The sequence below is a fragment of the Lampetra fluviatilis genome, chromosome 10, assembly GCF_964198595.1.
Source record: "Lampetra fluviatilis chromosome 10, kcLamFluv1.1, whole genome shotgun sequence".
NCBI lineage: Eukaryota > Metazoa > Chordata > Hyperoartia > Petromyzontiformes > Petromyzontidae > Lampetra > Lampetra fluviatilis.
In genome coordinates this window covers 10,926,581-10,939,209 of record NC_136284.1, presented here as the reverse complement: position 1 = coordinate 10,939,209, position 12,629 = coordinate 10,926,581, and the positions used below count along the sequence as shown (strand labels likewise).

The window sequence follows — 12,629 nt, the reverse complement described above, 5'->3', positions numbered from 1 at the left end:
CGGAGTCTTTTATTACACTTGCTCTCAAGATCGCAATATAGTTACTTGGGTACAAGTTTGACTCGACTTATTCAATTACAAGTGACATTCACAATAAGGCAAGTTACAGGCTTCTTTGTTAACTAGGCCTCGTATTTATCGTAACAAATTAACAGCATTATAAAGGCATTTACAGCATTATAACGGTCGTTCTAACATTATAACAGCATTCCCAGTATTACAAGAACATAAACGAACTTACAGACAATAATTCTTAAAGTCCCACAATGTACAATTACAGCTGGCTTCACTGGGACGCGATGTGTGCCGCCATCTTGAACTCTGTGTAATGGCGGACCCCCAGCCTCATGGCTGAAAGGCTGTCAAATTGGAACTTCCTGGTCACGTGACCAAACTCAACATCAGGAAATTCCTGTGTACACACGCCCCCACTCCCACGGAGCAAAACACCTGCCGTGAGGCAGAACAGACACAGATCCATCCATCGTACATAAGCCTTGACGGACTGTTGCTGTTCGTGAGCACCTCCAAATGCTAACCAGCGTAGACACACAATTCGTGAGGCTGGAGATGGATGGTGTGCCACATTTAAGTGTTCTCGCCCTTGTAGAACATCACATACCTGTCAACCCCTTACCAGTGCCTACCTTATTCAAGACCAATCCAGACCTTATTGGTCACCCCGTGCCATTAAACATCTCAACGTTCATCCTACAAAGTCCCATCGCGAGGGAGAAACACAGACAACCCACATGCATTGCCCGTGTTGAAACGGCTATGCGCCGTATGGACCTAACTCAATTTCCCTGTACAGGAATACGGGATGGGTTGACAGGGATGTGACATCACTCACGACCAGCGAGCTCGCACACTCGCGAGCGCAGTCATTCTTCACATCAGCCGGAACAGTTCGGGAATGACAGCGCCACGCCACATCCATCTCGCCCGCCTCGTTTTGCCCTCGTGATGACTTTGGCTGCGGCTGTGACGAGCACGACGAACGTGTGCGAGCGGGGCCTTAGGAATAGCCCCGGAATAACATGGTCCAGCCATTTAGGATTATTATGGATAAGCGTACATTGTACTCGAGGAGTAGTAAGTGCCGATTATGACTACATGCCATCTTAGCAGCGATCCGGAAAATATAGAGGTGATAAATTAAGCCCTGGGATACACGGAGTGCACACGCGTGTCGAACACGCGTGTTCGATATGGATTTAATGAGCGCACACTAAGCATAGGCGGAGTTTGACTTCTATATTTGGGGGGGGGGGGGTCGCTTTGTCCCTCACATTCGGAATCGCAGATTCATATGTTGATCTTAAGTGTAAACTTCTGAAAATATATTAATAAAGGTGCCCAGTTTGGGAGGGGGCATTGGCTCCTCCCTGTGTGCCCCCCTGCCAACTCCGCCCACGAGTCATTGAGCCCTGCATCGTCTGCAGTTGTCTCGTCACTCCCAAATCTGGCTGTCGCTTGATGAAGCTAGTTGTAATAACTGGCGAAACGTCGTACTTAGATTGTACATGTTGTGGAATTGCTCTCCAACACACCGGTATGCTGTACTAGTAACAAATTGGCATGTTCTGTTTACGTGACAAACCTTACTAGTTGGCTGTGTTGGGTGGTGGCGGGTTTAATGACACATTTCTATATTTTCGCGATCTAACCCAAAAAAATATATATTATGGCCTTCTCTCCGTGTCGTTCTTCTTCTTTAGTTTCTTCTCCTCAGAGTCTCTCACGCAGCAAGAGGTTGATGGGGGCAGAGGGAACGAGGAGGCCCCGTGTTTTTGGCAGAACTTGTTTCGCGCCGGGCTCGGGCATCATCTCGAACGTCTTCACAAACTGCGGGAGCAAGCAGCACACGCGGTGACAGAGAACGATCGCTGAGATTCAGGGAAAAACCAAATAACGTCATGATCTCGCGTGACGATACGGCCAGGGGTGTTCGACCTTTTGCACAACTAGCTTGTACTCAGATTGTAATACCTGTATTATGTATGATATTGGTCGCGAAAGCCTGCTACGTGTTAAACCAATAAAACCTTCGTCTGGGGATACCGACCCTGGCCAGGCAGAGGTGCATCTCGAGCTCGGCGATACGGCGTCCCACGCACCCACGCAGCCCAAAGCCAAATGGGATGTAGGCGAAGGGATGCGTTCTCTCCGAGGTGGCAGCAGCAGCCTCTTCCTCCTCTTCCCCGCCACTGCCGTGCCGCCATGCGGCACGGTCCTTGCCCCGCAGCCAGCGCTGGGGCCGGAACTCCCGCGGATTCGGGAAGATTTCTCCGTCCATGGAGAGCACGTAGTGGCACAGCAACAGGCGGGTCTGCGGCGTAAGCGACGGGGGGCAACGATCACTTTGGCTGACCGTCATACATTCACCGATTCACTCCGCTCGCTCACCGGCCGCCAGTCAGTTGCCTCCTCATCACTATTTTCTCGCGGCTGCTGCCATGGTAACGGTTTTTCCTAAATTCCTTTCGTTGAAATCTCCAACGATGTGGAGGACTCGGGTCTACTGGAATAAAATGTTTAATCTCATCCACACTGTGTTCAACCACCACGATTACTGCCGGTCAGAACCTTTCTCTTTCTCCTTCTTTCTTGGCACTGCTCAACTTGGGAAAGCCCTTCCCCCATTTATGCTTCCACATCGATGTTTCTAGATTTCACCAACCCACCCTGACCGGCGTGAAGTATGTAAACAACCGTCATGACCCACGTGGCATGGAGAGGTCCTCCATCCAGAAGTGGGTTGACAAAAAGGGCTGTGCTGTACACGCACAACGGCCATTTGTGGTGCCGTTCGCACACTTTTCTACGAGCACGACAACGTGAGTTTGATTCTGTGCTGTCCATTTCACCAACTTGCATTAATAAAAAGTATGGTCAAACAACCCCCATAACTGACACGGTTTGGTAAGTTTTTAATCTAACAGTGGATGATGAAGGTCTGTTATTTATGTGTCATTTTTACAAATGGCTACGCTTGATGCATTTCGACCAATCACAGATCGTTATAATCGAGCCACTACAGTAAAAACAACATGTAAATCACCACATTTGACAAAAGCGGCAGCGGTGACTAGAGAAACGATGCCATTTAGAAAACGGTCCAAGTTACAACTTACAGAAATAATTTATGTTGAAAAAAAAAAGTCCAGAACTTAATTCTACAGCTGAATCGACACCCAATGAATGTGGGGGAAATTGCCACGTGACGTATGCAGTGAGCTCAACGCGAGCACGGTTTACCCCTTTTGGTAAGGAGTACCCGCCGACTACCACGCCATCATCCATGATGCATCTCCCATTCTGGAAGACCACCGGGTATAACCTGTGGACATAAACAGCAAATACATTTAGAGCTTAGAAACCTGCGCGAATCCATGTGTCCGAGATGGGCCTTACAAGGGAATCTCAACAGAATTACTGGAAATTGCTTCAAGTGGCCCTTTCATCTTTGCTCACTTTTCCTCCCATTCCGCCACTGAGAGTAATTTTACTCAAATAGCAGCGAAACCGATTGTTAATTCTCAGACGTAGAATTTAGCCAAATAAAGTACAAAACAACATTTTTACTTGATGGGTTACTGTGCAGCCATTGGTGATGGCGTTCAGAACATCATCCGGACCGTAAAATTGGCAGAGGTGATAAAGTGACCTCCCATCGTATAATTTATGAACAGCGTTCAGCCCAAGGTAGAGCACGAACGAACGTATGAACACAACAACAAAATGTAACCTACAGAAAATGTTGAAGTAAACAACCCAGCTTTCAATCAAACCGAAACATAAGAAGCCGACTGACAAAGTAAGCGGCGCAGAGCCGACGGGCATCGCGAACGGCAAACACCACACAGCTTCGATTAGCACGGTTGGCTATGTAGAGTGCAAAAGAAGTTTAATGTGCATACATACAGCTCGCAGAGCGGACACAGCAGCAACCACGTATGCGGTCGCACTTTGCTGCCCTCCGAACAATGGCGGAGACAGGATTTTCAGGTAGGGGGGGCAACCCCTTTAGCAATGAAAAATGATAGGAGTTGTTAGTAAGTGAGGACTTGTCCCTTGCTTTTTATTCAACGCGTGCACAGCGATGGTGCAGCCATCGATCGAGGGTCGAATTCGAACCGTGTGTGATCGGCATCGCGCTCGCTGAAGGTGTTTGCCTTCAGGGAAGTCGTTTGCCTTCAGGGAAGTCGTGCAACTGCGCACAATTCTATGAGTCACTTATAACTGCTTTGCCGTTACTTATTGCCAATTATGGACTCAGACTATTGTCCTCTCATCTCATGGTCGCAAAATGCCGATTTATTACTAATAAACCCCAATGATCCGATCGAAATTAGGGATTGCGATCGGATCATTGGGGGGGGCACGTGCCACCCCACCCCCCACTGGCTCTGCCAGTGCCCCCGAACACCTCACCGCAGCGTCTCCTTGATGACGGCCTTGAGGAGTGGCATCCGGGCCACCTCGTCAATGCCCGGTACGGCGTCACCAGGCACGACTGCATTGACCTCACGGCACAGGGTCTCCTGCAAGGCGGGCATCTGAGCCAGGTGGTAGAGGCTCCACGAGAGCGTGTTCGACGTCTGTGAGTGACCAACAGTCAACAAACAACGATAAAAACAAGGGTGGCGGTGGGGGGGGGGGCGATCGCACTTCACGCACGGTGACGCTGACAGACTGGCAGCAAGATCGCGGCCAACTGCCGACCGCGTCAGCCTCTGGCTGTAGCCGTCCGCCCATGGGAGTCGAACGTACGGTGTCCACGCCAGCCAGCAGGATCTCGGTGGTGTTGCCGTAGATTTCGGGCAGCGAGAGGCGACCACTCGCCAGCAAGTAGGTCAGGTACTCGCCGCGTATCTCTTGCCCCCGGGAGATGCAATCCTTCACCTCCGCCAGCTTGACGTTTATCAGTCGCGTCGCTGCGGTGCCGGAGCCACCACATTGGCGCAAGGGCAGCGGGTAGAAAATGAGGAAAACATTTAAAATATTGTCGTGCCGTTCAGACGAAAAAATCCGTTCGACAGGTGTTGAACTTTTCATCTTTTCCCGAAGGCCATAACGTAACTAAGCGATTCTGGGCCGATTGTTACAGGAACGAGTGCCGGTCGCATTTTCTACTGTTGTAAAAAATGGAGTTGCTCAAATGTGGACAAAATCTGATTGCAGCTGCCCCGAGTGGGCAACTGGAATAGCAACTTCCAATCAGATCACAGAGGTCACAGAGGTTGTGTATTCTATAAACCAACCATTGTTCATCAAACCCACTTTTTAACACTCTTTACATTCGCTAGACAGACCTGCGCCGTTATGCGGTACCAAGTTGCTATAGTTGCTTCATTTAAATGCTTTATCTGGTGACGTATTACCAGTGACAAATGCTCAGGTGGTGAGTCAAGGCCTTGAGCATCTACTTTTGTCGCGGTGGTACGTGTGAGCGCAGTCGTAGATAATGACGGTTGACTTAAGCCAACACACCGCACCGGTGTTGATGATGACGTCCCACGCCTGGACGAAGCGGCCCCAGAAGGGCAGGAGTGGCCGAGTCCACCGAGGTAGGGCCAGCACGTACATCGTGGTGGACAGCATGCTCTCGATGGCGTGAATGAAGTCCTGGGTCTCCTTGGGGACGGCATCCTCGAGCGAGCCCATTCGAGTCTCAAACAGAACGGTTGTAACGCCTACCACGAACAATTGATGGGCACAAGAGGCGTTTTGTTGGAAAAAAAAGCAGTGGTTTTAAAGATGATTTGGTTTAAATTTCGATTTAAAGATTTCGTGACTGCAGGGATGTGCCTTGACAAAGGATCAATATACTTAATATATTGAGTATATTGATGATATTGATGAAGTTTATATTTTAGTTTTTTACGTGATGGTTTGGCAGCACCTTGCTATTAAAATTCCTTCCCTTTATTACTGCTAATCCTACTTCCTCCCTTTATTACTGTTAATCCTACATAATACATGAGTATAATATGACCACCTACACATTCCACAAATAGTGCCTAATCCCATATCTGCATTTTCCATAAATATGCTAAATTCCTTTGTTGATATTCTTAGGTTTTTTCGGTAAAGTCACGTAGGTAAAACATTAAAATTAATAAAAGTAAAATAAAATAAAAATCACGACGTTTCGGAGGCAACACAAGTCTCCATCATCAGGTGGGACCGTGACAGCCAGATTTGCTGCATCAAGTGAGGCAATGATTCAAGATGTAATCCCTTAAATGTAAGTTGAGGGGGGAGGAGAGGGGGGGGGAGCTCATCAGAATGTGGTAGCCAATGAATGGAACGTATCGGGAGGGAGGGGGGCGGGGCTCAAAGAAGGCACGAAGCAAGCAACCACTGCTGCACACGCCAACGCATTGGACAGAGAGAATGTTTGAGAGGAGGCCTGATGGATCCTTGGGACATTCTGTCTACAGGAAAGCCACCCACACAGATTCCTACTTGAAACCGGATTCCCACCACCACCCATCTCAAAAGAATTCTCTCATCAAAACACTATACCACAGAGCCCATGGCATTTCTGACCAACACCACCTGACCGGTGAATTAAGACATGTACATCGGGCCCTCAGGATGAACGGATACTCTGACCGCATTATCCGCCAAGCTGTTTCTCCCACCACACAGAAACAGCCACATGAAACTCCGACCAAAACTATCACGTTACCATACATAGCAGGCGTGACCAAAAAGATCTCCAAAATTCTAAACAAACATAAAATCCAAGTCCGATTCAGTACAGTGCATAAAATCCGTGATCTGATTCCATCTGTGAAGGATGTCGTTCCTGACTTACAGTATCCTGGAGTCTACAAATTGAGTTGCATTTGTGGTGATTGCTACATTGGAGAAACGAAACGTCATGTTTCTGATCGTGTCCGCGAGCACAAGTCAGATCTGAAACACGGCAGAACTGATTCTTTGGCCGTTGCCGATCATTGCTACAACTCGGTGGGCTCTCATGAAATTGTCTTTTCCGAGACCAAGGTTCTCTGCAAACCTCCTGGCTACCATCAAAGGTATGTACACGAAGCCATACAAATATACAAACACAGACATAATTTCAACCGTGATGATGGGTACAAACTTAGTAATCATTGGAAAGATGTTATCAACCACGTAACAAAGACTTAATTACACATTTTTGGACCATCTTATCTGACAGGCACTATTTTACTTTACTTTACCGAGTGTTAACATCCCCAGTGTTTAACAGTACTCTCTTTATTGTTCAGCCAGCACTGGTATAAACATGGGCATTTTCGTTCTTTTCTATCATGTGTATCAACAGGTGCTTGTACACACACATGTCCACGTACACTTGCACCCCACACTCTCTTTTGGCCTCCCCTCCCCCTCTCTGTCCAATGCGTTGGCGTGTGCAGCAGTAGTTGCTTGCGCACAACCACGCCCACGCCGCCGACTCTCGTGTACCACGTCGCCCATCCTTTTGGCCCCGCCCCCCTCCCCCTCCCGATACGTTCTACGTAGCACTTCGTGCCTTCTTTGAGCCCCGCCCCCCTCCCTCCCGATACGTTCCATTCATTGGCTACCACATTCTGATGAGCTCCCCCCCCCTCAACTTGCATTTAAGGGATTACATCTTGAATCATTGCCTCACTTGATGCAGCAAATCTGGCTGTGACGGTCCCACCTGATGACGGAGACTTGTGTTGCCTCCGAAACGTCGTGATTTTTTATTTTATTTTACTTTTATTAATTGTAATGTTTTACCTACGTGACATTACCGAAAAAACCTAAGAATATGAATCCTTGCAGTCACGAAAGCTTCAAATCTAGAATCCTTTGTTGATATGCAAATTCCTTTGTCAAGGCGCCCTCCTCCTCTAACCCAGCTTAAATATACGCTGCCAAGCTTGGTGGTGTTCATTCAGACGCTGTCTTTCCGACAGCCCTGTTCTTAACCTGAGGACGGCTGCTCGCGTTGTGGCCGAAACATCGTGAGAATTGTATTTTATGACGTTAAATTTTGATTAATTTATTATTTCCCTTCTACGTGACTTTACCAAAAGAACCAAGAAGATTATTTGGTTTATTTTATGCCCGGGTTACCATGACCGCTGCAAAGAAAGCCAGCCCCGTTCATGATTCGTGTACCATCGGCTCAGCCCAGATTCCCACAGTAGTCTCACCAGGCGAAGTGAACACCAACCCAAGGCTGCGTAACTTGGATAGGGAGTGGCACGTTTCTACTTGGACCACCCTTTGAGCCAGTTGCGATGTCACGAGTTCAACGCGGAAGAGTGACTCATCGCTCTTGATTTATCTGAATTGGGTCAACTTCAAGGCCGTTTTCTCATAAAAAATACAGAATTGCTAAAGTTACAGACTATCGTTTTGGACAACATTAAATAATCCAAGCTACTGGCATAAATGAACACTTTTTATTCTTCATCGCGACATCAAAAGTGCGGTTGTGCCGCTTTTGGCCCAGCCGTCGCATTCACGGGTCCGCGGACCGGGCTGAGCGAGCGCACCTTCAAAGGCAAATCGGTAGAGCAGCTGAGCGACGTCTGGCAGTGGGAAAACGGCAGCAGCGGCACCGTGCCCGCGCCTCGCCCGCACGTGCCCCATCAGCTCTGTGACGACGGCGTTGAGGGGGTCCGCAAACTGCATCACCTCCCTGGGCTTGAGCATGCGCTGGTTGAGAACTTCGCGCATGCGTTTCCAGTCGGCGCCCGTCCTGCAGGTGTGGATATGGGAAGGGGGGGGGGGGCTAGCAGCTCCGGTAATCGGCCATGTGTGTGTGGTGGTCTTGTATGACGACAGAGACGGTTAGAACTTGAGGCAACACGTATTTATTATTCTCAACTCGACAGCTCACACTTGAAGAGGTAACGGCCTCTTCACCCATTCTAACGAGGGAAGTAATTCCCCAGTTAACACCCCAAGTTAACTCCTCTACTTCCCTCTATTCTACGATCCTCCTCTCAAGGAGACTAACCTGGCCCAGCTTCGGCACAGGTCTCGACCACCAGCCACACGAATCCGGCCCTGAAAAGGACATCGGACTTCGTGGCTCTGGGGTTGCACCACTGGCTTGCTCTGCCGGGCCCTTAGAAGGACAGCAGGTCAGAGGAGTCCGAGGGTCGAGCTAGCTGGACTTCAGTCTTCAGCTGGTTCTTCGGCTTGGCTTGATCGAACTGCCCCTCTGCTCTCAGAGTCCCGTCTTTTTAAATCCTTTATATTAAGTTCACTTGCTTGCTCGCTTGCGCGCTTACGACCGTGCAAATCTTTCGGTCGTTTTTAACCCACTTCCCGTGATCCAATCGAGCTGACATTTTGCACACAGACTTGATGTGCGTGACAATTTATTTTTGAGAATTTTTTTTCTCCAAAATGTTACACTTTTTAGGAAAAAATAAATTATATTTAATTACCAATTGCTTAATGGTGGCAGGCAATCATCTGACCCATAGGTGGCAGCCATCTCAAGCGAGAGGACGAGAGGACTCTAGCCGCCACGCATATAAAGGATTTATAGTGAAAAACTTTGTTTTACGGGTTAATTTTTATACAATTCCCCACCGAGGGACGGGTTTCTGTGGGATCACACACACCCCACAGCCCCCTTCCCTCAGGAGGGCCCTGGTCATGGATAACACAACTGCCCTGCACCGGTTTGTATCATTTCCCACCGAGGGGCGGGGTTCTGTGGGATCACACACACTCCACAGCCCCCTCCCCTCAGGAGGGGCCCCGGTCAGGGCTAACACAACCACCCAGCATCGGTAAGTACTGTGATTCAGCCGGGTTCGGTGTGCGCGCGTTCCAACATCACCACCACATGTGTGTGCTTGCATTCATCCGGAGGTGCGGGCAAAGATGCGGACGCTGCACTGTAAACCCAGTGACTCCAGTTCGATTCCTGCTCACGGCCAACACCAATGACAATTATCTGAACCAGTCCTGGGCCTCCCCTAGGTTGACTCAGCCTCAAGGCAATATTTGGTGGTGGTGGTGATGATGATCATGGCAAGTGCTGCACTTTCACCAAACCAGTGGCCATATGGTGGAAGAGCGCAGATGATGAAATCAGAACATTCCCTTTTATCAATGGCTCTCCATGTAAGTCTATCAGTCTCTCTGTGGGTCTAGGGGTCTCTAATAATGACGATGAAGCCATTTCCAGCACAATTCAGCTCATGAATGAATCCACCCGCACTCATTATCACGTGAAACTGGAAAACCCAATGCGCTCTTTGTAGACACTGAGTACACATTCAAAAAACAAGACACCACTGGCATCATGGTGGACTCACTGGGTTATCAGGCCTTTGGTATGACCCCGCATCAAATGATAATCATCCCAGGCGGGTATGCTCGAGCGCACAGGGTAAGGTCCCTCCTGTCTCATCAGCTCTTCAATAAGGTCTGGGTCGGCAAGGCAGACGGACAGCTCCGGGCCCACGTATGTAGTCCACATGTTCCCGAAGCGCTTGTGATGTATAATCTGTTGGGTCAAACATCCCTCGTCATTGATTACTTGGTATTAGTGTGCGTCGCTCAAAGTATAAAACTATTTTCGAAACACCAACAGAATCAAGAAATATTTAAATGTGTTGTTAAACCCGCCACTACCCGACACGGCAAACTAGTAAGGGTTGTCACGTAAATAGAACATGCAATTCGTCACTAGTACAGCACTAGTGTGTAGTGTATAGTGTAGAGTAGTGTCCAGTATAGTGTACTAGTACAGCACACCGGTGTGTTGGAGAGCCAAGCCACAACATTTACATTCTGAGTACGACGTTTCACCAGTAATTACAACCAGCTTCATCAGGCAACAGCCAGAGTTGAGGAGAAGTCCACCTGCTTCTACAAAATAATGCTGTCGTTGCATAGCTACCTACTACGTTGTAAAGTGCCGTCTAACATTGTAAGTTCACAGCAAAAATGTTTGCAACCAACTATAAAGTGAGGGAAAAAGTATTTGATCCCATGCTGATTTTGTACGTTTGCCCACTGACAAAGAAATGGTCAGTCTATAATTTTCATGGTAGGTTTATTTGAACAGTGAGAGACAGAATAACAATAAAAAAATCCAGAAAACGCATGTAAAAAATGTTATAAATTGATTTGCATTTTAATGAGAGAAACAAGTATTTAACCCCTCTGCAAAACATGACTTAGTACTTGGTGGCAAAACACTTGTTGGCAATCACAGAGGTCAGACGTTTCTTGTAGTTGGCCACTTTTCATGCGGGTGACGAAAGACCAATCATTTTTTGCTCACCAGCCATGATCAATCCACTGCTGGACGAAGGCTTCCCCAAGTCCGTCGCCATCGCACGATCCTGCGATGCAACAATCCACCGAGCACCCGCGCTCGAGCTCATTTCATCACTCCATCTCCCCGGCAGACGTACCTCGAGCAGAACTTAATTTGAGCGACCCCCCCCCCCACCATCGTATCACGGCAAACACCTGACGAAGTTGCGCTGACAAAGAATAGCAGCCGGAGCTGATGATGATCGACGATGATCGAGGATGCGTCACTCACCTGCAGCTCGTGGAACTCGCTCAAATAGCCGCGGATGACGAGCCAGTAGAGAGAGGACAACATCCCCACACCGGGCAGCTCCTTCACGGACCGAGGCTGCTGCCCGGTCGGCGAGTCCAACTTGCCCGCCAGCTTGCCGTCATCAGCACCCCTCCTCGCGGTGGCGTCTGCCACGGAGGAGCCGCTGGCCGACCTCGAGACGGCACCGCGGGAGCAGAGGGCGGCTTGCGACGAGCGCAGCCCCGTGCGGGGCACGGTTAAGGGCAGGCGCTGGGGCAGGGCTGCCCAACGCACGAGAGCACGTGGGGCAAGCAGCAGCATCATCATCATCAGCAGCAGCAACTCGTGGCGAAATTCGCTCAGGTTGCCTCTGCAGCGCCGATGGCTCTGTTGTTGATCGTGATTTGCTCAGCTCAGCCTCGGCGTCGCTGTGTTTCCGCACTGTAACCTCGAAAGGTGCGTGTACACTTTCTGCTTGACCCCGCGGCTGATGCTCATCGTGCCGTATCGGGGGTGGTGGTGGGGGTGGGACGCACACACAAGTCGAGGTACGAGCACTCTGTAGGGGGCGCGCCTTTTACTGCTGCGTAGGTCTTTGTTGTTGCTGTATGTACACTGGTTGTTGTGAACTCTTTGAAGGGGTCACCCCGGACTGTGATGACGCCACGCGAATCGCGCTCTGTGAAAGCCCCAGCACTGTGGGGGACGTGAGGTGGGATCGCGCAGGGAATGCCGTGGGACCCCCAAATAACCCGTTGGGCTTCGGGGTGGCCGGCAGATGGCGGTACAGCCCAAGTGGGTTGCTTGAGAACTGTCCGGCGTTGGCCGTGATCGACAGTCGTTCAATTCGGATGGATGGGGTTTGTAAGCTCTGAAAGCGAACACAGACACTGTCTCGGCCTCGCTGTGCGCTGCGTTGCACCGCTATCCGAATAGTTAACCTCGCATCCAATAAACCCTCAGAGCCAGGGTGAACACCAGACTCCAAACGTAATTTATTGAATTGAACGAAGTAAAACTGATGGAAGAACACAGCATAGATACACCATCTGTTAATACTTGGAAACATCAA

General features: G+C 49.3%; 1 protein-coding gene across 1 annotated transcript; it reads right to left on the bottom strand.

Annotated features, from left to right (window-relative positions):
• On the bottom strand, positions 1–12,149 carry LOC144934573 (sterol 26-hydroxylase, mitochondrial-like). The gene is made up of 9 exons (XM_078860522.1): positions 11,558–12,149; positions 10,317–10,507; positions 8,532–8,737; positions 5,502–5,699; positions 4,777–4,940; positions 4,438–4,604; positions 3,262–3,343; positions 2,069–2,332; positions 1–1,848 (listed from the first exon to the last, which is right to left on the bottom strand). The coding sequence occupies exons 1-9, from the start codon at positions 11,885–11,887 to the stop codon at positions 1,732–1,734; spliced, it is 1,719 nt and encodes a 572-aa protein (XP_078716648.1). The 5' UTR covers positions 11,888–12,149; the 3' UTR covers positions 1–1,731.
• Positions 12,150–12,629: the final 480 nt, after the last annotated feature.

Bases quoted from the DNA above. Each gene is read 5' to 3' on its own strand.
- LOC144934573 (XM_078860522.1), bottom strand. From the start codon at position 11,887: ATGATGATGATGCTGCTGCTTGCCCCACGTGCTCTCGTGCGTTGGGCA. The intron at 5,700-8,531 runs GTGCGCTCGCTC...TGTTCGTGGTAG, and splicing joins CTACCGATTTGCCTTTGAAG to GCGTTACAACCGTTCTGTTT. The intron at 4,941-5,501 runs GTGCGGTGTGTT...CCGGCACCGCAG, and splicing joins GGACGTCATCATCAACACCG to CGACGCGACTGATAAACGTC.